Source organism: Trachypithecus francoisi, unplaced genomic scaffold, assembly GCF_009764315.1.
Source record: "Trachypithecus francoisi isolate TF-2019V2 unplaced genomic scaffold, Tfra_2.0 Lachesis_group10, whole genome shotgun sequence".
Lineage (NCBI taxonomy): Eukaryota > Metazoa > Chordata > Mammalia > Primates > Cercopithecidae > Trachypithecus > Trachypithecus francoisi.
Window position 1 is genome coordinate 121,677,900 of NW_022681455.1, and position 27,505 is coordinate 121,705,404.

The window sequence follows — 27,505 nt, forward strand, 5'->3', positions numbered from 1 at the left end:
CGGACTCGCGGCCACACCGGGAGAACTGAAGCGGCAGTCACCAACGGAGACGCCCGACCCGAAAGCCGTCTGCCGGGGAGCCGAGAGCTGAACCGCCTGCCTGACACCGAGGGCCAGTGACGCCCTCCACCGCTCCACGGCGGTCCGGGCTCCCCACCCCCGCTGCCCGCGGGCCCCGAGGCGCATGCACCGCCTGGCCTGGACGGGCCCATTTCCATCCGTCTGGGGGGGAGACACAGTGAGTCCACTGAGGCACGACAGCGTCTAAGTCACAAGCCGAGCACACAAGCCAGACCCTAACGGAGCCTATGTGTAAGTCCACTACTGGTGCAAGGCTGTACACTTCTAAGAACAGCGGCGCGGGGGCTCGGCGACCTTCGCTTCAGTCGCTCCCCCGTGCAGTCCCCTGTGCCCAAGACTGTTGCTTGCGCTCCGCTGGGCGGGGCTTGGAGGCGGCGGGAACTGCAATTGGTGGCTTTGAAGGCGCGGCGGGCGGGAACAGCTGCCGAAGAGGGAGACTGAAGGAGATGTGGGCCGGTAAGAGAGTCCCGGGCGGCATTGGATCGGGCCCGGGAGGGTGTGGGGCCTTGAAGAAGCCAGATCCCAGGCCTCGGGGAGCGGCTTTTTCTTAATTGTCGCACGTTGTGAGGCTCAAGATTGGCGCTGGGTCTCGGCTCGGGGCGGGGAACTACGGGTTCTGGCCGAGGTGAGGGGGCGGTGGCGCTGTGCCGGACGTGACGTCACCTCGCCCGTGGTGGGGCGGGTCGAGCCGTACGTAGGCACGCGACTGCGTCAGAGGCGGGCCGTGTGGTCATGTGACCAGGGGCTGCGCTCTCCGAGCCTGGGGTTGCTTCCTGGCCCAGAGTTGGTGTTTTGCTTTTCTGTCACCTCGGCGTCCGTCGTTTTTCGTCCGTGTAGCCTCTTGCGTTGCTCCTCGCGCTGCCTGTTGGAGCTCTGCAGAGGTGTGTGGCTACGGGAACGTTACTTAAAATGGATCTTTTTGATCATGCGTTCCACAGACCTTGAGTATCTACCGTATGCCAGGCACTAAAGCGCTAGGAAGTACAAAGAAAGTTTAAAAATGGGGCCGGGCGCGGTAGTTTACGCCTGTAATCCCAGCACTTTGGGAGGCCGAGCCGAGTGGATCACGAGGTCAGGAGTTCGAGACCAACCTGGCCAACATGGTGAAACCCCGTCTCTACTAGAAATAGAAAAATTAGCCGGACGTGGTATCAGGTTCCTGCAATACCAGCTATTTGGGAGGCTGAGGCAGGAGAAGCGCGGGAACCCGGGAGGCAGAGGTTGCAGTGAGCTGAGATAGCGCCACTGCACTCCAGCCTGGGCGACAAAGCGAGATTGTGTCTCAAAAACAACAAAAAAAGGAAAGTTTAAAAATGGCCACAGGGGTAAACTTTTACTAAAGGGATTTCCATCTTAATTGGTGAGATTGAGTGCGCTCTACCAAATTTCTTTAGACTGGCGTTCTGCAAAGTTTACCCGGAATTAATCATCTGACGTACTCTTTAAAAGATGCTAAATCTCAATCCCTCTGTGCGCCCTCCCCACAGTTTAATTTGATAGGGCCCAGGAATCAATTTTAACAGCCTCGCCTCGCCTGTGTGTGTTTTGTTTTTTTTGGTTTTTGGTTTTTTTTTTTTTTTTGAGACGAGTTTTGCTCTGTCGCCCATGCTGGAGGGCAGTGGCGCGTTCTTGGCTCACTGCAACCTCCTCCTCCCGGATTCAAGCGGTTCTCCTATCTCAGCCTCCCGAGTAGCTGGGACTACAGGTGTGCGTCACGACATCCGGCTAATTTTTGTATTTCTAGTAGAGACGGAGTTTCACCATGTTGGCCCGGGTGGTCTCGAACGCCTGATCTCAAGTGATGCACGGTGCCGGGCGCGCTCCTGGCCCCTCGCCCTTGTTCTTAATGGGAGAGGTGTTGATTTGATGTTCCACTGACTGTTGAATCCCAGTTCCACTGACTGTTGAATCCCAGTTTGCCCAGGTTGTCTCCTCAGGCATTCATTCCACAAGTATTTATCAAGGACTCAGTAGACTGTTCTTGGCTATAGTGACGCCTTTCCGGTCTAGGAGTATAGCTGTGAATAAAAACATCGTCCTGCCCTGGAGCTCAACTTTAGAAACAAGAAAATTTAAAAAGATAATTTCAGATAGTTCCGTAAAGACAGTTAGCGGTGGATGGCCTGGCACAGTGGCTCACGCCTGTACTCCCAGCACTTTGGGAGGCTGAGGCGGGAAGATCACTTGAGATTGGGAGTTCAAGACCAGCCTGATCAACATGGTGAAACCCCATCTTTACTAAAAATAGAAAAATTAGTTGGGTGTCATGGTGCACACCTGTAATCCCAGATACTCAGGAGGCTGAGGCAGGAGAATCATTTGAACCTGCGAAGCAGAGGCTGCAGTGAGCAGAAATCACGCCACTGCACTCCAGTGTGGGCGACCAAGCAAGACTGCATCTAAAAAAAAGGAAAAAAAAAAAAAAATTAGCAGTGGAGACTGGGGAAGTAACTTTTGGTTGGGTGGTCAGGATAAGTCTGAGGAGAAACCATCTAAGCTAACACCTGAATGACAAGAAGTCACTGGAGAGAACATGTGCAGGAAGACACTTCTAGGCAGTCGTAACTGCAGGCACAATGGTCCTTCTCCAGAGAGAGTATTTAACTAAGAGACTAGTGTAGCTGGAGCTCAGAAAATCAAGGAGAGGGAAGCGGGGGCCACGCAACACGGGCCCTTGTAGACCATGGTGAAGGCTTTAGATGGTCCAGTAACTACACAAAGAAACAAATCCGACTCCTGTTTCATGATCCTGATTCTGTTCCTACAGCCTTAATTCAGTTGTTTTTCTCTTTCTAAACGACTCCTAATCCTTCCTCTTTATCTTTGTTTTACTATCATTTTCAGTATATTTTTAAAATACAGTCAACTATTTCTTTTCAGAAGCAGACAAGGATAATTTTTCAGTTTTCAACAAATAAGTCACAGCCAGGACTCTTGTAGGAAGATACTTCTTTGTCCCTGGAATTCCCAAAGTTGTACAGGAAACAGATAAGACTACAGGCTTGAGTCTTAAACACAGACACCCAAGGTCTGTGTGTGCCTTCCTAGAAGATACACTGTTAAGGGACATTAAAGTACGCGGGTGATACCCTGCATTGTTTAAAAATCATGTTTGCAGACCGCGCGTTGGCTCACACCTGTAATCCCAGCGCTTTGGGAGGCCGAGGCGGGCAGATCACTTGAGGTCAGGAGTTTGAGACCAGCCTGGGCAACATGGTGAAACCCTGTCTCTACTAAAGACACAAAAATTAGCCAGGTGTGGTGGTGCACGCCTATAGTCCCAGCTACTTGGGAGGCTAAGGCAGGAGAATCACTTGAACCAGGCGGGGGAGGTTGCAGTGAGCCGAGGTCACACCACTGCACTCCAGCCTGGGTGACACAGTGAGACTCTATCTCGAATGAAAAATAAATAAATATCACGTTTGTTTGCTTTTTTATTCTGTATTTGAAGAGAGAGAGAGATGCTCACCGGTGTCCCCAAATAAAGTAGCAGAGGTGAGATCAGCTGTCAACATTGGCTCACAACTTCTGCCCAGAGGAAAATAATAAAAGAGCTCAGAATCTTCCTTCCTTATTCCTTCAGCCGCTAGGTCATTCCTCTGGAGATTATATCCCTTGCCTATTGATGAGGGAGCCACACTGGATTTGGGGCTCGGGACCCTATAGACAGTTGAGGAATCTCACCTTCAGGCATGGGCAGGAGAAGTGAGGGAGGAAAGAGCTCTTTGTTCACAGGCAGTGCGTTAAAGGACTAAGAGACAGCAATCCACTGCACCGCTAGCTCTTAGCATGTCCTGTGGACTCACAGATCCAACTGTTTATTCAGTATCTCCTTTGGACTCTCATCTTTATCTTAGTATTAACAGATTGAGAACAGATTTCCAGAATTCCTGAGCTTTCTTCTGCCCCTGTCGCAGTCTTGACCATCTCAGCTAATAGTAACTTTGTCTTTTAGTTCCCTGGTAAAAACCTTGGTTTCATCTTTGGTTCTTTTCTTGATCTAACACCCCACATGTAATCCATCTAGAAACCCCGTGAGTTCCCTCTTGAAAGTGTATCCAGAATCTGACTTCTTCCCCTGCCTCACTAACCTCCAACCTCTGCCCTCACCTCCTTACACTGTGTTCTCAGTACAGTAGCCAGATTGATCCTGGCAGAAAAGCTAAACAAGAGCATGTCCTGCCTGTGCTCAGCACCTTGCAGAGTGAAAAAAGCAGTGATCCCTGCAGTGGCTTTCAGGGCCCTCCATGATCACTGACCTTACCTCCTTCTCTATGCCTCCTTCCTGTCTCTGCTGTCCCCTCACTGGAGGCCACCCTTCCCTGTTCCTTGAAGGCCCCAAGCAGGCTCTTGCCTTGGGACTTTTGCACATGCTGTTCCTTCTGCCTGGAAAGCTCTTCCACCACGTGACTCCTTCTCCTGCAAGGATTGCCCCAAAGTCATATTCTCTATGAGGCCTACTTTCTGCAGCACTCCTACCCTCAACTCAGCCTGCCAAAATTATTCCATTTTCTCCAGTTCTCCTCACTTTTAACATAGTTTGTGATTCCTCTGTTGTTTCTCTCTCCCCACTAGAATGGATGCACCATACTGGAACAGATGTTTGTCTTTTTGGCCAAAGATATATCTATCCCCAGTGCCTAGAAAAGTGCCTGGCATGCACAGGTCCTCAGTAAGGGGTTACATGAATCAGTGAATGAATTAATGATTTATATATCATCGCTATCAAAACATCAAAATACTCTAGCCAGAAAAGGAGAGATAGCACTAATTTTTAAACTCTAAAACATTTAAATATACATTAAGGAGAAAATAATTAAAGGCTCATGCTAAAACACTGCAGAATAGCTGAAAAAGTGTAAACATTTAGGTGTTTGACCTACAAATCAAAATCCCAGCTAAATATGCTGATGGCCAGGCGCGGTGGCTCATGCCTATAATCCCAGCACTTTGGCAGGCTGAGGCGGGTGGATTGCTTAAGCCTAAGAGTTCAAGACCAACCTGGGCTATGTAGTGAGCCTCTGTCTCTATTTTTCATACGTGTGTGTGTGTAAATACCAACAGACCAGTATTGTATTTGGTTAATACTTTGTTGTGCTGTTTTTGTTTTGTAAAAGCGCCAAAGAGATGGATGAGACTGTTGCTGAGTTCATCAAGAGGACCATCTTGAAAATCCCCATGAATGAACTGACAACAATCCTGAAGGCCTGGGATTTTTTGTCTGAAAATCAACTGCAGACTGTAAATTTCCGGCAGAGAAAGGAATCTGTAGTTCAGCACTTGATCCGTCTGTGTGAGGTAACAGTGTTAAAAATGATGAGTCTTGAACACAGTGATACCCCTTTGGATTTTTCTTTCTTCTATTCCTTACCCCAAAAGAGATGTAAGGTAGCTGCTAAACTATTAGTGAACTGATGAGGGCTATATACAGCTGCAGTGGAAAAAAACCTAATTTTTAACTGACCTTTTCATCTTAAAAGAACGCTTACAAATCAATAAGATGGAAAAAGTAAATATCATAGGAGAAGAAAAAACAGTACAAATTAAAATAATGAGCAATGTTTTTTGCATTTTTTTAAACCTATCAAATTATCAAGGATGAAAAGACAACACCACCCAAACGTATTGGCAGAGTTGTAAGGAAAGAGACTCTGTCTTTCATGTGTATTTATCTACTCAATTGCTTATTGTTTTAAACTGTTTTCAGACTATCAGAAAAGTTGCAAATATAGTTCAAATAATTTTCTTATTCCAATATACCCATCCCTCCTTCACTTCTATTTATTTCTTTGTTTATTTTTCAGACAGTCTTGCTCTGTCATCCAGGCCAGAGTGCAATGGCACAATCTCAGCTTACTGCAACCTCTGCCTCCCAGGTTCTAGCGATTCTAGTGCCTCAGCCTCCCGAGTAGCTGGGACTACAGGCACACACCACCACACTGGCTAATTTTTGTATTTTCAGTAGAGACAAGGTTTTGCCATCTTGATCAGGTTGGTGTCGAACTCCTGACCTCAGGTGATCCACTCACCTTGGCCTCCCAAAGTGCTGGGATTACAGGTGTGAGCCACCATGCCTGGCCTCCTTCGCTTTTAAATAAATATACTTTTTGACCTAGCAATTCTACTTACAGAAATTTATGATGAGAAAATAATAAAAAATAAGGAGGTATGTATAAATATTATAATTGATAAATATTTAGTTATATAAATCAAGATGCATTGTAGCATTGCTTTAAAAACAAAACACGTTCACATAAAGATGTGTGTACTAATGTTCACAGCAACGTTATTCATAAAAGCCACAAACTGGAAACAACCCAAATGTCCATCAGCAGGTAAACAGATGAACAGATTGTGATGTATCCATACAGTGGATATACTCAGCAATAAAAAGGAATGAAGTATTCATAGATGCTACCATATGGATGGATATGAAAATAATTGTGCTGAGTAAAAGCCAGACCAAAAAATGAGTACATACTTATGTTAACATTCATATAAACCTCTAGAAAATGTAAACAAATCTGTAATGACAGAAAGCAGATCAGTGTTTGCCTTAGGACTAAGGCTTGGGAGGTAGAGACATGGAAACTAAGAAGAGTGGAAGGAAGTGGGTGGTGATAAGAAAGGGACACAAGACTGGACTCAGTGGCTCCTGCCTGGAATCCCAGCACTTTGGAAGGCCAAGGCAGGCAGATCATTTGGGGTTAGGAGACCAGCTGGCCAACATGGTGAAACCCCTTCTCTACTAAAGATACAAAAATTAGCTGGGTGTGGTGGCGCACACCTGTAATCCCAACTCTGGAGGCTGAGGCAGGAGCATCACTTGAACCTGGGAGACAAAGGTTGCAGTGAGCTAAGAGTGCACCTTTGTACTCCTGCCTGGGCAATAGAGCAAGACACTGTCTCAAAAAAAAAAGAGAAACATGAGAAAATTTGGGAGGCAGTGCTGGTGGATATTGTCACTGCCTTGACTGTGGTAATGGTTTTGTGTGTATATTCATAAGTCAAAATGTATCAAATTGTATACTTTAAATATATTTAAAGTATATATTTAAACAATTTAATGGATGATAATTATACTTCAATAAAGTTAATTTTGTACAAATCGAAAAGTTAACAGTGATGAATGAGGAATAAATTGTGAGAGAAGGTTGTGAATGCCTGGACTAAGACATGAATCAGTAAGAATGTCCATTGGTTAACAGGAGAACAGATTGGAGACAGTTTGTCAGTAAAGTACTGAGAACGTACTAATAGTCTGTTCTAACCAATCCTAAAATGTGTTTCAAATGGGATAGAACCAAACCTATCACCACGGTTACTAAATAATTTGTTTTCTCTTTTAGGAAAAGCGTGCAAGTCTCAATGACGCTGCCCTGTTAGACATCATTTGTAAGTTTTAGTGATTGGTGTTTACACTTAACTGATCAGTTGCATCAGAGGCAATTTTGTCGCCCAGGCTGGAGTGCTTTAACACCATCTCAGCTCACCGCGACCTCTGCCTCCTGGATTCAAGTGATCCTCCAACCTCAGCCTCCCAAGTAGCTGGGACTCTAGGAGTGCACCACCATGTGTGGCTAATTTTTTGTATTTTTTGCCACGAGGTTTTGCCATGTTGCCCAGGCTGGTCTCCAGCTCCTGCGCTCAAGTGTTCCTCCTTCCTCAGCCTCCCAAAGTGCTGGGATTATAGGGGTGAACCGCTGTACTTGTCCCAGAAGCAATTTTGTATATAAGGCCTCAGATTCTAGAGTCGAGGAGACCTTGTTGCAAAGCCCAGTATGTCACTCAGCCCTATGTTCTTTGACAAGTTGCATCACCTTTCTGAGCCTCAAACTTCAAGCAGAGATAATAGTACAGTATCTACTTCACAAGATTCTTGTTAGGATTAAATGAGGTAGAGCCTGAGAAGCTGTTAGCATAGTAACTAGCATAAAGTAAATGTTAGGCTTTGTATGACTCAGGTTGCCAACTTACAACAGCTCAACTTAAAATGTTTCAACTAGGATGAAAGCAGCAGACATTCAACAAAACCACACTTTGAGTTCTCATATGACCATTCTTTTCTGACTTTCAGTACAGCATTTAGTAACTTACATGAGGTATGCAACAGGTTATGATAGAAGACTCTTGGATGATTTTGCTCAACTGTAGGCTGTAAGTGCTCTGAGCACACATAAAGTAGGCTAGGCTAAGCTAAGATGTATGAAGGTGAGGTGAATTATTTTCACCTCAAGGTGGATTTATCAGGCATAGCCCCATCGTAAGGCAAGAAGCATCTGTAGTAGTACTATAGGATTTGAAAATAACTTTCTGAAAATTTGTTCCTATTACAGTGTAGCTTCTCACCTCTCCTCCCTTCCACTTCATTGATTTTTGTCTCGCTTTCCCGTCTGTACTTTTTCAAGATGTCAGCAGGCAGCATAATGTAGGGGCTGAGAACACAGGCCCTGGGGCCAGATTTCTTGGGTTCATTTCACGGCTCCATTACTGCCTCCCTGTGAGCCCTGTAGGAAGTTGGTTAACATCTCTGTGGCATACCAACATCTCTAGAATTATCATTTGACCCATCTGTATAATAGTGATAATATCACATAAGGTTATGGTGAGGATTAAATAAGAGTACAAGTTAAATACTTAGAGCCTGGTATTAACTAACTGCAATCATTATGTATTAGCTGTTTTCTGTAAGTGTAACAGAAATTATCTTTTTTAATACTTTGCTCCAACTCATGGCATGCTCCAATTCATGCTATTGCTGAATTTAGAGCATCTGCCTCTGATTTAGTTTATCTCATTTTCAGTGGTTGGATTCTCTCAGGCATAAAAGGTGGATCCACACCATTCCCATTTCTCATACATTCATTCAGAAATTCATTAAGCACCTGGCTGGACACAGTGGCTCACACCAGCACTTTAGGAGACCAAGTCAGGTGGATCACCTGAGGTCAGAAGTGGGAGACCAGCCTGGCCACTATGGTGAAACCCCATCTCTACTAAAAATACAAAAAATTAGCCAGGCGTGGTGGCAGGTACCTGTAATCTGCTACTCGGAAGGCTGAGGCAGGAGAATCGCTTGAACCCAGGAGACAAGAGGTTGCAGTGAGCCAAGATCGTACCACTGCACTCCAGCCTGGCGATACCAGGAGACTCTGTCTCAAAAAAAAAAAAAAAAGAGAGAGAAAGAAAAAGAAAAGAAAACCTGGTCTGAGGTCCAGAGACACAGACAAGTCAGTGCAGAGAGAGTTTTAAGTCAGAAGGATGAAGGGATATGGTTGAACTTGCTAACTTCCTAGATCCATTTCTACTCCAAGATACTCCAAGTTTGTAACTCCTGAAAGGTGTTTTCTGTCATATACTTAGTCATTCATTCGTTCATCAAACATATACTGACGCCTGTTGTGGTGGTGTGGGACACCTGGGAGGCTGAGGCAGGAGGATCACTTGAGCCGCGAATTCAAGTCTAGCCCAGTTAACATAGTGACACCCTGTCTCTTAGAAAAACAAAACAAATACTGAGTGCTTGCTTTATGCCACACAATTTAGACCCAGGACTACAACAGTGAACAGGTCCCTCATTTCCATCAGAGTCTAATTGGCAAGACAGGCAGTGTACAAATGACCATCTAAATAAATAATGTGGCTGGGCACAGTGGCTCATGCCTGTAATCCCAGCACTTTGGGAGGCCGAGGCGGGTGGATCACCTGAGGTCAGGAGTTTGAGACCAGCCTGGCCAACATGGTGAAACCCCGTCTGTACTAAAAATACAAAAAATTAGCCGGGCGTTGTGGCAGGCGTGTGTCATCCCAGCTACTCGGGAGGCTGAAGCAGGAGAATCACTTGAACCTGGGAGGTGGAGGTTGCAGTGAGCTGAGATTGCACCATTGCACTCCAGCCTGGGCAACAAAGAGTGAAACTCTGTCTCAAAAAAAAAAAATATTAATACATACATACATACGTAATGTGACATCAGGTAGTGATGAGTCCTCCGACGGAAACTGGGAACTAATGCAGAGCGTTTGGGGTAGGGTGATCAGGGTGGGGACTACTCTGAGTAGAGAGCAGAATGAGGTGGGGAGTGGGGTGTGTAAGGAGCTAGGAAAAGAGGCTCCAGGCAGAGGAACAGCTGGCTCAAATGTGGGTCCTGTGGGGCACAGCATTCCCTGTCGTGCCAGATTAATGTGATATTCTGTGGGGCAGGCTTATGTAGAAATAGAATAAATGGGCTAACAGAATAAATACCAAAACTCAACTGTATCATCTAAGTCGGTTGAATTGAGTAATTATGATTTGCTTTATTTATATGAAGTAAATTTAATCCATATAAAGTTTATATTTTGAACACAAATCTGTATAACCCAATTTATGAATTACTGTTTTCCCAAGTTTTATAGTATAGAAATATCTATAAGCATATTAGTTCAAAGTTCTATGATATGCTAGTAGTAAACCTTTCTTCCCTCTCTCAGATACGCAATTTCATCAGCACCAGAAAGTTTGGGATGTTTTTCAGATGAGTAAAGGACCAGGTAATATTTTCTGTTTACAATTGTACATTTGTATTTGATAGTTTGGCTTGGACTCAGGAGGCAGAGGTTACAGTGAGCTGAGATTGCACCACTGTACTCCAGCCTGGGTGACAGAGCGAGACTCCATATCAAAAAAAAAAAAAAGAATAGCAGTATGTTCCTCATTTCTTTAAAAATGAGGTGATTATTTATTACTTATGGAAAATGAGAAACATATTTCTTGGTGCCATGTCAGAAGTACTAGCAGCATTTGTTTGATTTGATCATTATTACTCTGGAATTACACAAAATGCTTAGTTTCATGGTACTTTACAAATGTATTTACTGAAGACATCGTTGCTCTCTTGATTTTTCTTTATTTTTTTTCACTTTGGCAGGTGAAGATGTTGACCTTTTTGATATGAAACAATTCAAAAATTCATTTAAGAAAATTCTTCAGAGAGCATTAAAAAATGTAAGAATAAAATTCATCTTTTATGTAAAATTCAATGTCATAACATCTGTGCACTTAAAATTTGCTACTATCTTAGTTTTTTTTTATTTGTAAGAAATTCAGTTAGTAATAGTTCATACTGTTCTACTCCATATCAAAAACACACTGTAAATATTATAAAAACTTCCCTTTCCTCTCTCCTGTCCATTCAGGGCCTGAGGCTGCTTTTTCCGGAGGAGCTCAGTCCAACAGAGCTCTCTGCAGTGATGGAAATGCTCTGTATTGGCATTGTTCAGTTCAGCCACATGTAGCTGCTGAGCACTTGAGGCTAGTGTGACTGAGCAGCTGAAATATTAATCTTTTTTTTTTTTTCTTGAGACAGAGACTCTGTTGCCCAGGCTGAAGTACAGTGGCGAGATCTCGGCTCACTGCAGCTGCCTCCTGGGTTCAAGCAATTATTCTGCCTCAGCCTCTCGAGTAGCAGGGACTACAGGTGTGCGCCACCATACCTAGCTAATTTTTGTATTTTTAGTAGTGATGAAGTTTCTCCATGTTGGCCAGGCTGGTCTTGAACTCCTAACCTCGGTCTCCCAAAGTGCTGGGATTACAGGCGTGAGCCACTGTACCCAGCCTGAATTTTTAATCTTATTTAACTTTAATGATTTTACATTAAATAGCCACATGTAGCCAGTAGTTCCAGTAATGGTCAGTGCAGACCTGAAGCACCGTTGATTTTACAGATGTTTTTGCTTTTGTAATGTGAAACAAAGAAGCTGCTCAGAATAAGACGATCTTCCATTCAAGCCAGTAGAGGCCCACTGAGCACGTGACTGGGGCCAAGCTCTGTGCTGCTCACTCAGGAAAGTCAGACGGCTCTAAGCCACCATACCCTGGACTGGGGAAACTTTCTTGTCTCCTGCACCGAGGGAATTTGGAAAAGCTGCTAAAGAATGGGCAGAATTTGCTAGTGCCACCATAACAACCCACTTTTCCCAGAACAAGATCTCAGAGGGAGGAAACAGAGACTTCGGCAAGCCGAGTGCATCTCACTCAAGTCCCTACTTTCTAGGCTCAAAGCTTTAAAGGGAAGCTGAATCAGAGGGGAGCTGATAATCCAGGCTATTAAATTCCAGACCAATTGGCAACCATATTTAAAAGTTTGGAAAGGCCTGAATTTTATTCATGAAATGGATACAAGGTAGTACTTCCTTTGGTCTCGCCATATAACATTCCTTTAGAGGAGTTTTTAGTTTCTGAGCTAAATGCATAAGAGCATTAGGAACAGTATATTTTCAAGCCCATTATGACATAGAAATCTTTTTTTTTTTTTTTTTTTTTTTTGAGACACGGTCCCACTCTTGCCCAGGCTAGAATGCACTGACATGATCTTGGCTCACTATAGCCAAGACCTCCCAGGCTCAAGCCATCCTCCCACCTCAGCCTCTTGAGTAGCTGGGACTATAGGCACATGCCACTGTGCCTGCCTGGTTTTGTTTTGTTTTGTTTTGTTTTTTGGTAGATACTGAGTTTCACTGTGTTGCCCAGGTTGGTCTCAAACTCCTGGGCTCAAGTGATCCTCCCACCTCAGCCTCCCAAGGTGCTAGGATTACGGCTTGAGCCACAACACCCAGCCTAATTACATAGAAATCTTACTGTTAAACTTTATAGTGTGTGCTAGGTCTGGGTTAGATGCTAAGAAGTCTTCATTATAAAACAAGTATCTCATTTGTAAGGCTGCCTTACCTTATAAACTCTTACAGATGGAAGAACAGTTTTCAGGACAAGTCCAAGAAATTATTGAAAAAGCAATCACCTCTACAAAAAAACTTTTTAAAAAAAATTAGCCAGGCATGATGGCACGTACCTGTGGTCTCAGCTACTAGGGAGGCAAGATGGGATCGCTTGAGCCCAGGAAGTCAAGGCTATGATTTGAGCCCAGTGAGCAAGCTATGATCATGCCACAGCACTCCAGCCTGAGCAACAGAGCAAGACCTACTCTCGGAAAAAAAAAAAAAGAAATGAAAAGGATGTTTTTAAAAAATCACAAAATGTTTTCCCAAAGATTCCCAAAATACTCATGAAAAGCAGAAAAGACTGCCAGGCCTCAGCCTGCATACACAAGTATAGGGACATCATTGTTCACCCCTAAAAAGACTGCCAGGCCTCAGCCTGCATACATGAGTATAGGGACATCATTGTTCACCCCTAAAAAGACTGCCAGGTCTCAACCCGTATACACAAGCATAGGGACATCATTGTTCACCCCTAAAAACCATCTGGAGTTGATGCCACATTGAAATTTTAATTAGAAAATTAAGCCTTTTTTTTTTTTTTTTTTTTTTTAAATAAGGTGACAGTCAGCTTCAGAGAAACTGAGGAGAATGCAATCTGGATTCGAATCGCCTGGGGAACTCAGTACACAAAGCCAAACCAGTACAAACCTACCTATGTGGTATACTACTCCCAGACTCCGTATGCCTTCAAGTCCTCCTCCACGCTGAGGCGCAATACACCGCTTCTGGGTCAGGTATGGAACAAATTACTACAAGCTATAATATTTTATTATCGTATCTCAAAGGTCTATATAGATTTTAATTGCTCAATAAGTATTTGATAGAGAATACCAGGCCAGGTGCAGTGGCATGTACCTGTGGTCCCAGCTACTTGGGAGGCTGAAGCGGGAGGATTGCTTGTGCCCACGAGTCCGAGGCTGCTGTGAACTGTGATCACAAGACAAAGCAACACCCTACCTCTTAAAAAAAAAAAGATACAGAAAACCACATGTAATTCTTGTTCTCCTAAAATAAGGAACAAAGAGTGTTGTTATCTGCAGATGGGAACATGGCATAAGATATTAGATTGGAGCTGTACTTTATTGTTTTTTGATCTAGAAATAATGCATGCTTAATATAAAAAAATGCAACCGATACAGAAGTCTCTAAAGATAAAAAGTCTTCAAAGCTTCATACCCCTTTTCCCTATTCCATTCGTTCAAAATAACTACTGTCAAAGTTTGCTATTGCCTTTGACAAGACAGTTCTTATACAAGTCAGGGTAGGCCAGGCATGGTGCTCACGTCTGTAATCCCAGCACTTTGGGAGGCCGAGGCCGGTGGATCACCTGAGGTCAGGAGTTTGAGACCAGTCTGGCCAACATGGCGAAACCCCGTCTCTACTAAAAATACAAAAAAAGTAGCCAGGCATGGTGGCAGGTGCCTGTAATCGCAGTTACTTGGGAGGCTGAGGCAGGAGAATTGCTTGAACCCGGGAGGCGGAGGTTACAGTGAGCCCAGATCGCGCCATTGCCCTCCAGCCTGGGCAATGAGAAAGAAACTCCATCTCAAAAAAACCAAAAAGTAACATAACATTTCCACATTGTTACAAATGAACGTACCACATTACTTTTTCATAATTGTATAATTTGCTTATTAATGAACATTATTTTCCTTTGTAACCATTTCTCCCACATTCCATACACAAAAAGACTGCTTCCACATAAGATGTAGCCTCTGTTCAGAGCCTGCTTCTCTTTATGGTTCTGCCTTTACTATCACAGGCTTCCTAGCATCTTTCCCCAAAGTTAGTTCTCCCTAAATTGGCCTGGCACTTGCTGCTGCCAGTATTAGCATTCACAACCACAGTGACACCTTCAATTGGTTCCAGAGCTGCTACGTCAGCTGGTTGTAGGGGAGCAGCTCTGCCATCCTGGCTGCATCATGTCCTGTCACTCCACAGCAGAGCTGGGTGGAGGTGCAGTGTGGAGTACCAAGGACTCCATTGTTGTGACCAGGCGAGCCCTAGGGTCCCTGTGACTACTTGCTTGTCATTTAGGTTTTTTGGTGGTTTATTGAAATGGCAAAGACTGCTACTCACTTCTATTTCCTTAAAATACTTCTTTACATTTGGGGTCTTCTCCTCCATGATACATAGTGGTCTTTCATCCACTTACAGCCAGGTGAGTACACCTTGCCACAGGTAGTTTAAACATTACCCCAAAGGCTAATGTTTTTTTTTTTGTTTGTTTATTTTTCCTGAGATGGAGTCTCACTCTCTCACCCAGGCTTGGGTGTAGTGGGGCGATCTTGGCTCACTGCACCTTCCTCCCCGCAGGTTCAAGTGATTCTCCTGCCTCAGCGTCCCAAGTAGCTGGGACTACAGGCACTCACCACTATGCCTGGCTAATTTACTTTTCTATTTTTAGTGGAGACTGGGTTTCACCATGTTGCCCAGGCTGGTCTCAAACTCCTGACCTCAAGTGATCCACCTGCCTTGGCCTGCCAAAGTGCTGGGATTACGGGCATGAGCCACCGCGTGGCCTAATACTCATTTCTGTTGTGTATCTTAAGACATACTTGTCTCTATTCTCTAGATCTGGGTAAACATCTTATCCTATCATAGTAATTCTGTTTCCGTCTTCTTTTCCCCTAATGACAGGAAACTCTTACAAGCTATATTTAGTATACACTTTTTTCTTCAGTGTTTGTCCTAAAGCATACATATTTGCATTTTTGTATGGCAATATCATTATAGTATTAGATGACTGGTATTTAAAAACAGTAACATTTTGAGTATTTATTGTTTATTCGTAAATCTGAACTTGATTTATTAGTAACTTCTAACTTTAAACAGGATCACTTTTCTAAAAAATGATACAAAAGACTGCATTTATCAGAATCTTAATGGTATTAACCACTTTGTTTTTGAAGCTCAGTAACAGGCTATCAGATTTTTCTCTAGACTTCTTTTTACATTTATGGGGAAACTATTCACTAATTGCTGCTCTTACATTTTACTTCAACAAATATTACAAACACAGAGACAGTAATCCTAATAATAGTCTTGCAAAATTTTCATTTCAAGGCGCTGACAATTGCTAGCAAACACCATCAGATTGTGAAAATGGACCTGAGAAGTCGGTATCTGGACTCTCTTAAGGCTATTGTTTTTAAACAGTATAATCAGGTGAGCCAATCAGTGACTCTCTTTAAAGGTAAATCTTTATTTTCTCTTTCACATAGGAGTTAGAAGCTACTGGGAAAAGTAGCTACTGGGAAAATCTACCTCCGACAAGAGGAGATCACTTTAGATATTACTGAAATGAAGAAAGCTTGCAATTAGTGAACATGAAAGGAAAATAAAAATTCCTCACAGCCATCTTTTTATAATTGTATTGTGTTTTATACCAGTCATTAGTCATTGGAGTCTATGTTATAGATCTCAGCTTCCAAATCAGCTAATCACAGTAGAATTTGTTTTCTCTTTAGAGTAACTTCACATTGTCTTTTGAAGCTAAATATATTATTATATCAAACAACAGAAAAGAAGAATTAACTTTTTGTCCCATCAGTCAAGTAGGTTATACAGGCACTGGAATTAAAGGGAAAAGCAGTGGTTTTTTAAGTCCCAAAGTTCATGTGTTAAAATTATTTGAATGTAATGTTCCTTTTAATGACAAATACAGATGTGTCCTTACAGATGCAGGGGTGTGTTTTTTCAAACTATGCATGGCAAATGTCTGCATATGTGTTGACACTCCTGTGAGTGCATTGTTAATGCTCTGTGTTTATCTTTGAGCCACTAGAGATGTTATAGTTCTGTATTTTCATCTGTTCTAAGCAGAAAGAAGTGATGGCTCTGTGCAAGCAGTCCCTCCTTAAGGAAAAATTAACATTAAGAACTTACACCATGAGGCCAGCCACAGTGGTTCACGCCTATAATCCCAGCACTTTAGGAGGCCAAGGTGGGACAAATGCTTGAGCCCAGGAGTTCGAGACGAGTCTGGGCAACATAGGGAGACCCCATCTCTACAAAATAAAAGATAAATAATATATATGTTTTTTAAAGTTAGATCATGATTTTCTTCTCTAGCCATCCTCTCCTACCTACTACCCTCTCACCAAATTGATATAAACTGTTCTGCTATAATATGACAGTAGTGGCCAGGCACGGTGGCTCATGCTTGTAACCCTAGTTCTTTGGGAGGCTAAGAAGGGCAAATCCCTTGAGCCCAGGAGTTTAAGACCAGCTTGGGCAATATGGCGAAACCCCGTCTCTACAAAAAATATAATAGCCAGGCATGCCGGGCGCAGTGGCTCACGCCTGGAATCCCAGTACTCTGGGAGGCCGAGGTGGGCGGATCACGAGGTCAGGAGATCGAGACCATCCTCGCTAACATGGCAAAACCCCGTCTCTACTAAAAATACAAAAAAATTAGCCGGGTATGGTGGTAGGCACCTGTAGTCCCACCTACTTGGGAGGCTGAGGCAGGAGTATGACGTGAACCTGGGAGGCAGAGCTTGCAGTGAGCGGAGATCGCACCTCTGCCCTCCAGCCTGGGCAACAGAGCAAGACTCTGTCTCAAAAAAAAAAAATAGCCAGGCATGGTGCCACATGCCTTTAGTCCCAGCTACCTGGGGGGCTGAGTTAGGAGGATCTCCAAAGCCCAGGGAGATTGAGGCTGCTTCGAACCATGATCATGCCACTCACTCCAGCCTGAGCAACAGACTGAGATATTGCCTCAAAAAAAAAAAACAAAGACAGTGGCATTCTTAGGAAAATCCACGTTGTCAAGCACTAAACTATAAAAACAATGGATTCAGTGGGTGAAGGTAGGAGAAGGGGTTCAAGAAATTCAGTCTTACAGTAGGAAAGTTATTTTTCCAAAAGCAATCTCAGTAAGTTTTTTAGGGTTATGAAGATTCAGCACTGACGACGCTGAAATACCACAGTGCAAATGCTTCCATAGATTCCCTGGGCTTTGCACTTGCCAGATCCATTTCTATGATAAAGCACAGAGCTCCTCAAACAGAACGGTCGAGTTGCAGGCTCAGCAGCCTCCTTGTCAGCGTCCTGCTCGGTTCAGCCAGGATATGGCCTTGGACCTTTCCGTTGGAAAAAAATAAGCGTTTGGCATACTTTAATATACTAAAAAAAATTAATATGTGTACATCAAGATGTCAAAATTAGTAAAATACTCACTTTTTTTTTCCCTAGACCTTTGAAACTCACAACTCTACAACACCTCTACAGGAAAGAAGCCTTGGACTGGATATAAATAGTATGTGTGTGTTAATATAAACCTGAATTTTGGAAACGCATCATTCCCTTATCGATTTCTTTCACTTGGTAAAACGTGTATACTAGGATCCTAATTCACAACTTTCATTGTTTTCAGAAAAATTGAAAATGAAATATCTATTGAAGGAGGAAAGCTAATCTACCATAGGTCTCCTTTAGGATTTACTAGGATAACAATAAACAACAAAACAATAATGACAAAAACAAAAATTAGCTAACAGTTGTTGAGCATTTCTCGTGTGCCAGGCACCATACTAAGATGTTTATATGTAGCCTTTCCTTAATCCTCACAGTAGTCCCATGAATAAGCACTATTCATCAGGAAACTGGGTTTCAGGGAGGTATGGTAACTCTCTAGGCAAAGTCACACAGCTAAGGAGTGGCAAAACCAGGAGTGAAATCCGGGTATGTCTGGATCTGGAGCCCATGCTCTTACTGCACTGGATAAACTTCTAGAACAATCAGAATCATGACTGTATTGCTACTCCCAGATGTCTGAAGTCTCTCACCAGAAAACCCAAGAGAACAGAGTATACAACTACTAAAGTAAATTTACGAAAGTGGTGGGGTAAAATATAAATTCATAAAAAAATGAAAACTTTCCTATCTCTTAGTAGAGATTTGGCAATGAAATGTGCCACTGTTATAAACGAAACACTTCTATGATTTTCCAGTGTCATAGGAACTGCTGTTGATCTCATTTTAGGTAAAGAAAGCAGGATATAAAATTGTGTGTCTCTTACAATTCCAGTTTTAAAAATATATAGGTGAGGCTGGGAACAATGGTATGCATCTGTGGTCCTGGCTACTTGGGAGGCTAAGGTGGGAAGATCGCTGGAGCCCAAGAGATCCAGTCCAGACAGGGCAACATAGTGAGACCCTGTCTCTTTATGGTTGTTTTTTGTTTGTTTGTTTGTTTGTTTGTTTTTAAGACAGAGTCTCACTCTGTTGCCTAAGCTGAAATGCAGTGGTGTGATCTTGGCTCACTGCAACCTCTGCTTCCCAGGTTCAAGCGATTCTCCTGCCTCAGCCTCCCAACTAGCTAGGATTACAGGTGCCTGCCACCACACCCGGCTAATTTTTTTATTTTTTTTTTTTACTTTTTTTTTTTTTTTTGAGACGGAGTCAGGCTCTGTCGCCCAGGCTGGAGTGCGGTGGCCGGATCTCAGCTCACTGCAAGCTCCGCCTCCCAGGTTCACGCCATTCTCCTGCCTCCACCTCCCAAGTAGCTCGGACTACAGGCGCCCGCCTCGTCGCCCAGCTAGTTTTTTGTATTCTTTAGTAGAGACGGGGTTTCACCGTATTAGCCAGGATGGTCTCGATCTCCTGACCTTGTGATCCGCCCGTCTCAGCCTCCCAAAGTGCTGGGATTACAGGCTTGAGCCACCGAGCCCAGCCAATTTTTGTATTTTTAGTAAAGATGGGATTTCACCATGTTGGCCAGGCTGGTCTCGAACTCCTGACCTCAAGTGATCCTCCCACCTCGGCCTCCCAAAGTGCTGGGATTACAGGCATAAGCCACCGTGCCCGGCCAAGACCCCATCTCTTAAAAAAAAATACATATATAGGCTGGGTGCCGTGGATATATAGGTAGATATATGTATATCTACTAGATATGTGTATATATATATACACACAAGAAATTATTACAGCCAAGAGAAGCAGCAGTAAATATTATTTTAAAATTATACAAACAATTTGAAGGGTTAGGAATGAAAGGAGAATAATTTAAGGATGAAATATAGTCCTAATGGCTGTTTTATTTGAAATCTTCCACCTATAGTGGATTCAAGGATCATACATGAAAACAAAGTAGAAAAAGAGAGAGTCCAACGAATAACTCAAGAAACATTTGGAGATTATTCTCAACCACAACTAGAATTTGCTCAATATAAGGTAAGACGTCGTAATAAATACTAACTACAAGATGTCAACATTTTTTAAAAAGAACAAAAACCTTAAGTGGAAGACAAACCTAAAAAACTGTTCCTTTTTCATTTGTCACTTAAATTTCATGTAATTAATTTATGAATTAAATAAACCTCTTTATTGTATTTGTAAGTTCCTGTGTTAGCAAAGGAGACTTTTAGAAATTATGAATTTGGGCCAGGCGCAGTGGCTCACACTTGTAATCCCAGCACTTTGGGAGGCCAAGGCAGGCAGATCACATGAGGTCAGGAGTTCGAGACCAGCCTGGCCAATATGGTAAAACCCCGTCTCTACTAAAAATACAAAAAATATCTGGATGTGGTGGTACACACCTGTAATCCCAGGTACTCAGGAGGCTGAGGCAGGAGAATCACTTGAACCCAGGAGGCAGAGGTTGCAGTGAGCCAAGATCACGCCATTGCACTCCAGCCTGGGCGACAGAGTGAGACTCCATCTCAAAAAAGAAAAAAAGAAAGAAATTATGAATTTGCCTTTTCGTTTCATCTTACATATTAATGCAGTTATGCATAACTGGGAGTAATTTGTATATTTGAGGGGGAAAAAAATGTAGATTATACCATTCTAGCCCATCCACAACCTAGGACAGTATTTGGCACATAATAGGCACTCATAAATACTTGCTGAATAAAAGAAAGAATAGATAAGTCATTACATATTCCAGCCGGCATCACATGGAGAAAAGCCAGTAACCTAGGCAGTACCACAAATGTGACTTGTTCCAGAAGTGTGCCTTCCAGACAGGCCAGGGCAGGGGCTACAGGTGTTTAATGCAAACCCACTGCCACCACTAGGAGAACTTGAGGCTAATATTGTGATCACTCTAATTTCAGTCCATGCTCATACTCAAAACACCTTACTGCCCGCAACCTTCCAATAAATTTTTTTCTCTTTAGCCTTTCTATAGCTACAGGCCACACTTTAAATCTGCCATTGATCTGCTCACTTAGGCCCAAAGCCTGTTTGATATGATTTAGTTTTAGTGGGAAAAATGGATTGACACCTTTCAAGTTGGGTCCCTTAATGGCAGGCTTTACACTAGTTCCTTTAAACAGGCGATAAACTACAACAGTGGTTCTCGAAGCGTAGTCCCTGGATTAGTAGTATCAGCATCACTTGGGAAGGGGGAGGAAATGCCAATTCTTGACCCTACCCTAGTCCTACTGGACTGGGGGAGGTGGGAGCCTGCATTCTGTTTTCACAAGCCCGCCAGCTGAGTCTGCACACGCAAGCATGAGAGCCACACGTCTAACATGCAGAAAATGTGCTTTCTAAACTTTCCTTTAGACACATCTCAGAATGGCGCTATTCTGTATGTCAAGGTACACATTTATTCGTAGCTTCTACTAATTTTTTCCTACCTTTTCTATTTTGAAAAATGTCAAATCTGGCCAGGCGCGGTGGCTCATGCCTGTAATTTCAGCACTTTGGGAGGCTGAGGCGGGCAGATCACCTGAGGCCAGGAGTTCAAGACCAGTCTGGCCAATATGGTGAAACTCCATCTCTACCAAAAATACAAAAATTAGCCAGGCATGGTGGCACAGACCTGTAGTCCCAGCTACTCAGGAGGCAGAGGCAAGAGAATAGCTTGAACCCGGGAGGCGGAGGTTGCAGTAAGCCGAGATAACACCACTGTACTCCAGCCTGGACAACAGAGCAAGACTCCATCTCAACAAAAAGGGTCAAATCTTCAGAAAACTTGCAAGAATATTCCAGTGAACATCCATTTTTCTTGGCTTCGGTTCACAGTTGTTAACAGTTTGGTGCATTTACTTGAACCATTTGAGTTAGTCGCAGACATTACTCATCCACCACGTAGTTTACTATATTGCCTCTGAAATGTGATGATCACTTTAAAAAAAAAACTGAAATTTAGAATTTCATGGATATTTGATGATATCAGATGATATGGTAATGGTATTGGGGTTCACTTCTTTTTTTTTTTTTTTTTTTGAAGACGGAGTCTCGCTCTGTCACCCAGGAGGCTGGAGTGCAGTGGCACAATGATCTTGGCTCACTGCAACCTCTGCCTCCCAGGTTCAAGCAATTCTCCTGCCTCAGCCTCCCGAGTAGCTGGGATTACAGGTGCCCGCCACCACACCCGGCTAATTTTTTTGGTGTATTTTTAGTAGAGACGGGGTTTCACCATGTTGGCCAGGCTGGTCTCAAACTCCTAGCCTCAGGTGATCCGCCTGCCTCGGCTTCCCAAGGTGCTGGGATTACAGGATTGAGCCACCGCGCTCAGCTACAAGTTGATAATTATTTTACCTGGGTGATGTGCACATGGGGCTAATACCATGCTCCTTACTTTTGTATGTGTTTAAAAATCCCATAATTAGAAGTTAAAAAGAAATCTCAGCTGGGCACAGTGGCTCACACCTATAATCCCAGCACTTTGGGAGGCGGAGGCAGGCGGATCCCTTGAACCCAGGAGATCGAGACCAGCCTGGGCAACACAGCGAAACCCTGTCTCTACAAAAATTCAAAAATACAAGGCATGGTGGCATGTGGCTGTAGTCCCAGCTACTTGTGCTGAGGCAGGAGAATGGCTTGAGCCAGGGAGGTCGAGGCTGCAGTAAGCCATGTTTGTACCACTCCACCTTGGGCAACAAAATGAGACTCAAAAAAGAAAGAAAGAAAGAAATCTCTGTGTGTCTCAAAAAAAATGTGGTATTTTTACATTGAAGTTACAGATTGCAAAAGAGAGCATTAATTTTCCATTAAGAATGCAAAGTGTAAAGGGCACCTGAGGGTGGAACTGGCAGTCAGCATCTCCCATGTGGCAGGCACGGTGCATGCTGGCATTTTGCCTTGAATGTTGTTTGATGCACCAGTTGCCCTCCATGTTTTGTTTTGTTTTGTTTTTTCTGAGATGCAGTTTCACTCTGTCGCCCAGGCTGGAGTGCAGTGGCACCATCTACGGCTCACTGCAGCCTCCGACTCCGAGGTTCAAGCAATTCTCATGCCTCAGCCTCCGAGTAGCTGGAATTACAGGCGCCCGCCACCATGCCTGGCTAATTTTTGTATTTTTAGTAGAGACGGGGTTTCACCATGTTGGCCAGGTGGGTATCAAACTCCTGACCTCAGGTGATCCGCCCACCTCGGCCTCCCAAAGTGCTGAGATTACAAGCATGAGCCACCATGCCTGACCTGCCCTCTGTGTTTGCAGTTAGCAGATTAAATGGTTCCCACCCCTGTTAAATCCTTTATTTCTTCATGACAAGAATTAATGAAATGTTATTCTGATTTCATTATATTTTAGCATTCGTATTTGTACAATACGTTTAATAGTCATTTATAAATATGTTCGTTGACAGCTTGAAACGAAATTCAAAAGTGATTTAAATGGGAGCATCTTGGCTGAGAGGGAAGAACCCCTCCGATGCCTAATAAAGTTCTCTAGCCCACATCTTCTGGAAGCATTGAAATCCTTAGCACCAGCCGGTGAGTGGTCAGCTTACTCTATAAGCTAGAAAAATTAACAACATGCCTCCATTCCGTCCTTAGAATCTGCTAATTACTTCGGAGCTCTCCCATCACCCCAGTCTGTTAGCCCATCATGCTCTCTCTTACATATTCTTCTGTACTTAATGGGGAAGAGGGGCATCTATGATCCACCCTCTAATCTCAGCCATTTTTAAACTGACTCAAATCCATCCTCCTGTGATGACTTTTAATTTTATTTTTTCCTTTTTTGTTGTTAATTTCAGGTATTGCAGATGCACCACTTTCTCCACTGCTCACTTGCATACCCAACAAGAGAAAGAACTATTTTAAAATTAGAGATAAATAACACGTGTGTGGTTTCATAAGCACAGCTCCTCCTTCTTGATACTGCACATGCACTTCAGTTCATGGCTAGCTGTATAGCTTCTGTCTGTAAACTTGTATTTTCAAGAATCCGTGGTATTGAATTTTTAGAAATACTCGCATAATTGTTGGGAGTGATTCATTCCTCCGCGATATGCCTCCTCTCTCTGATATCCTGCTAACTGTAGCTGCTGTGGCATCTGAGATGACAGGACATATATATATATATATGGCCCCACACTTGACCTTGAGTGCCTGAATGCTCTGAAATCAAGCATATGGCCCAGCGCTTGAGACTTTTGGGTTTGTGTCCTTTCTTCTATGGCTGTCTCTTCTTAATTCTGGAGAGGTCTGGTTCCACTGGCTGGTTTCCAGGGATTGATTCTTAAGCACCAGATCACAGAAAGAAGCAGCAAGAAACTATACTCAACGCAAAAGTTTAAGGAGAATCATGAAATTGGTCCATTCAAAGGATAGAGTTGAGTCCACTGTGTTATTGTTGCAAGAGGTTGCATATTTGGTGAGTCCGTTATATAAAATAATGTTCTTATTGTAAATATACTTTTCATAATCTATTTTACCATGTATGTAACATTCAAACTGACAAATATTATACTGACTTATGAATAAAGGTGTCAAAAAACTGGCACATCAGTTACTTTTGATGAAAGTCCTTCAGTGATCGTCACTAAATACCCTATCTTTTTAAAAAATTTTTCCTATTTATTTATTTAGACAGGGTCTCACTCTGTCACCCAAGCTGGAGTGCAGTGGCATGATCACAGCTCACCGCAGCCTTGACCTCCCAGGCTCAAGTGATCCTCCCACCTCAGCCTCCTGAATAGCTGGGATTACAGACATGCTCCATCATGCCCAGCTAATTTTTTTGTTATTGTTTTTTGTTTTTTGAGACAGTCCCCTTCTATCGCCCAGGCTGGAGTGCAATGGCACAATCTTGGCTTCCTGCAACCTCTGCCTCCTGGGTTCAAGCGATTCTCCTGCCTCAGCCTCCGAGTAACTGAGACCATAGGCATGCACCACCATGCCCAGCTAATTTTTGTATTTTTAGTAGAGATGGTTTCTCCATGTTGCCCAGGCTGGTCTTGAACTCCTGGGCCCAAGCAATCTGCCCATTTTCGCCTCCCAAAATGCTGGGATTATAGGAGTGTATTAGTCTGTTCTCGTGCTGCTAATAAAGATACCTAAGACTGGGTAATTTACAAAGGAAAGAGGCTTAACTGACTCACATTCCCACATGGCCGAGGAGTCCTCACAATCATGGTGGAAGGCAAATAAGAAGCAAAGTCATGTCTTACATGGCGGCAGGCAAGAGAGCTTGTGCAGGGGAACTCCCATTTATAAAACTATCAGAGCTCATGAAACTTATTCACTACCATGAGAATAGTATGGGGGAAATCGCTCCCATGACTCAAGTATCTCCACCTGGCCCTACCCTTAACACATGGCAGTTATTACAATTCAAAGTGAGACTTTTGTGGAGACACAGCCAAACCATATCACAGGCATGAGCCACCATGCCCATCAGCATGTCTTTTTTAAACATTTTAAAATCTATTCTTTATCTTCAGAGATGATTTGGAGTTACAAAAACACATTAGACTGGGCTGGGCATGGTGGCTCACATTTGTAATCGCAGCACTTCCCAAGGTTTCTCCTAGTGTACTCTCACACTTCTGATACCAGATGTGGCAGTGGGGGGGCAATTCCCCCACACATTAAGCTAGTATGAAACATGATACACAAAATGACATCACTCTGAGTCGGGTGTAGTGGCTCATGCCTGTAATCCTAGCACTTTGGGAAGCCGAGGTGGGCAGATCACCTGAGGTCAGGAGTTCGAGACCAGCCTGACCAACATGGTGAAGGTGAACCCCCGACTCTACTAAAAGTACAAAAATTAGCCGGGCGTGGTGGTGTGCACCTGTAATTCCAGCTACTCAGGAGGCTGAGGCAGGACAATTGCTTGAACCCGGGAGGCAGAGGTTGCAGTGAGCCAAGACTGCACCACTGCACTCCAGCCTAGGCGACAGAGTGAGACTCCATCTCAAAAAAAATTAATTAAATAAAATAAAATAAATGACATCACTCTGGTTCAAAGCTCTAAAATGGAGGGAGGAAGCCATTCTAAGAAGGACTCCCTACATGACCTGCAACTTGAAAAAAATAAAAGCTCCAAAAAAAAAAAACAATACAGGAACTTACCTTGAACCTTTGAATTGGGCCAAATGGCAATGACCACTGCATCCTGGAAAGTTGAATTTCACCAGCACTGCAACTCAACAGCACCAACCAATAAACTATGGATTTTTGTACTAAGCCAATCGCCTCTTTCAAAACAACTTGTCACCTTGTCTAATCACCGTCAGCTTTTTTAAAAAACCCCCTCCTCTACCCTCTCTCTTCAGAACACAAGTGGCTTCTAGCTGAATCTGTCTCCCAAATTGCAATTTCTAAGACCTCAATAAAAACACCTTGTCTTGCAGCTTTGCATTGTGGTCTTTTGCCCCTTGGACGACATTAAATGGTGTCAGAATTGAGTGGGACAAAGAAGCAACTCTCTTCTTTGTTCTGGGGCGGCCACAGATTCAAGCACAGTTTCTGCAGGAGGAACCGCTTGTGTTCTACGCGCCTCCCATGGCCACGGACCCTGTTGACGAGTTGTCTCATCCCCTAACCCCCTACCTTGGTTGAGGTTCTTTTTCCAATGTCCTTGGTTGCCAGCTGTCCAAAAAGGGATTTTCCCTTTTTAGTGAGAACCTATGGGGACTTTTACTTCTAAGCGTATAGGTGCCGAGTCACCCCCTTCCAGAACCCCTGCTGGTTTTATGTACAAAAGTGACAGTCTTTCGTCTTATAAATTTCTTTCTTAGTGAACCAATATCAGTAAAAGTAATCTGGAATTACAGTAGCCAACCTGGAGATGCTTTTATCTCACAAAACATGTTTTTCTTCATGTGCAATTAAAAGGGCTAGGCTGGGTGCGATGACTGGCGTCTATAATCCCAGCACTTTGGGAGGCTGAGGTGGGAATATCCCTTGAGCCCAGGAGTTCGAAACCAGCCTGGGCAACATGGTGAAATCCCCATCTCTATTTTTATTTGTTTGTTTGTTTGTTTTTGAGATAGCGTTTCACTCTTGTTGCCCAGGCTGGAGTGCAATAATGCGATCTCGGCTCACTGCAACCTCCACCTGCCAGGTTCAAGCGATTCTCCTGCCTCAGCCTCCCAAGTAGCCAAGACTACTGGTGCTTGCCACTACACTCGGCTAATTATGTTTTTAAGATGGAATCTTGCTCTGTTGCCCAGGCTGGAGTACAATGGCACGATCTTGGCTCACTGCTCAGCCTGCCTCAGCCTCCTGAGTAGCTGGGATTACAGGCACACGCCACCACGCCCAGGTAATTTTTGTATTTTTAGTAGAGATGGGGTTTCATCATGTTGGTCAGGCTGGTCTCGAACTCCTGACCTCAAGGGATCCTCCTGCCTCGGCCTCCCAAAGTGCTGGGATTACAGGTGTGAGCCTCCATGCCCAGCCAAAATGCTATTCTATTTAACTTGATTTTTCTCTTCATAGCCAACTCACTATTTCGTTTGTGAAACTTCTAGGG

The 27,505-nt window shown here is 43.6% G+C and overlaps 2 protein-coding genes across 6 annotated transcripts in view; one reads left to right on the top strand and one right to left on the bottom strand.

Moving 5' to 3' along the window:
• CMC2 (C-X9-C motif containing 2) overlaps positions 1-375 on the bottom strand; it is a 32,253-nt gene extending 31,878 nt beyond the window's left edge. For 3 of the 5 annotated variants that reach the window (XM_033219118.1, XM_033219114.1, XM_033219116.1), the window contains exon 1: positions 1-189. In XM_033219118.1, coding sequence (XP_033075009.1) covers positions 1-186 — 186 coding nt within the window. In that variant the 5' untranslated portion in view covers positions 187-189. The other 2 variants (XM_033219117.1, XM_033219119.1) reach the window with 2 other exon arrangements.
• CENPN (centromere protein N) lies at positions 1-24,535 on the top strand. The gene is made up of 11 exons (XM_033219113.1): positions 1-537; positions 5,199-5,379; positions 7,431-7,476; positions 10,552-10,611; positions 10,989-11,065; positions 13,395-13,571; positions 15,904-16,005; positions 18,037-18,100; positions 19,904-20,016; positions 23,385-23,511; positions 23,778-24,535. The coding sequence occupies exons 2-11, from the start codon at positions 5,209-5,211 to the stop codon at positions 23,858-23,860; spliced, it is 1,020 nt and encodes a 339-aa protein (XP_033075004.1). The 5' UTR covers positions 1-537; positions 5,199-5,208; the 3' UTR covers positions 23,861-24,535.
• The last annotated feature ends 2,970 nt before the right edge of the window (positions 24,536-27,505 follow it).

Excerpts from the sequence above, each read along its gene's own strand:
- CENPN (XM_033219113.1), top strand. The coding sequence starts at position 5,209 with ATGGATGAGACTGTTGCTGAGTTCATCAAGAGGACCATCTTGAAAATC. Across the intron at positions 7,477-10,551 it reads TGCCCTGTTAGACATCATTT|ATACGCAATTTCATCAGCAC; the intron begins GTAAGTTTTAGT and ends TCCCTCTCTCAG. Across the intron at positions 16,006-18,036 it reads TTTTTAAACAGTATAATCAG|ACCTTTGAAACTCACAACTC; the intron begins GTGAGCCAATCA and ends TTTTTTCCCTAG.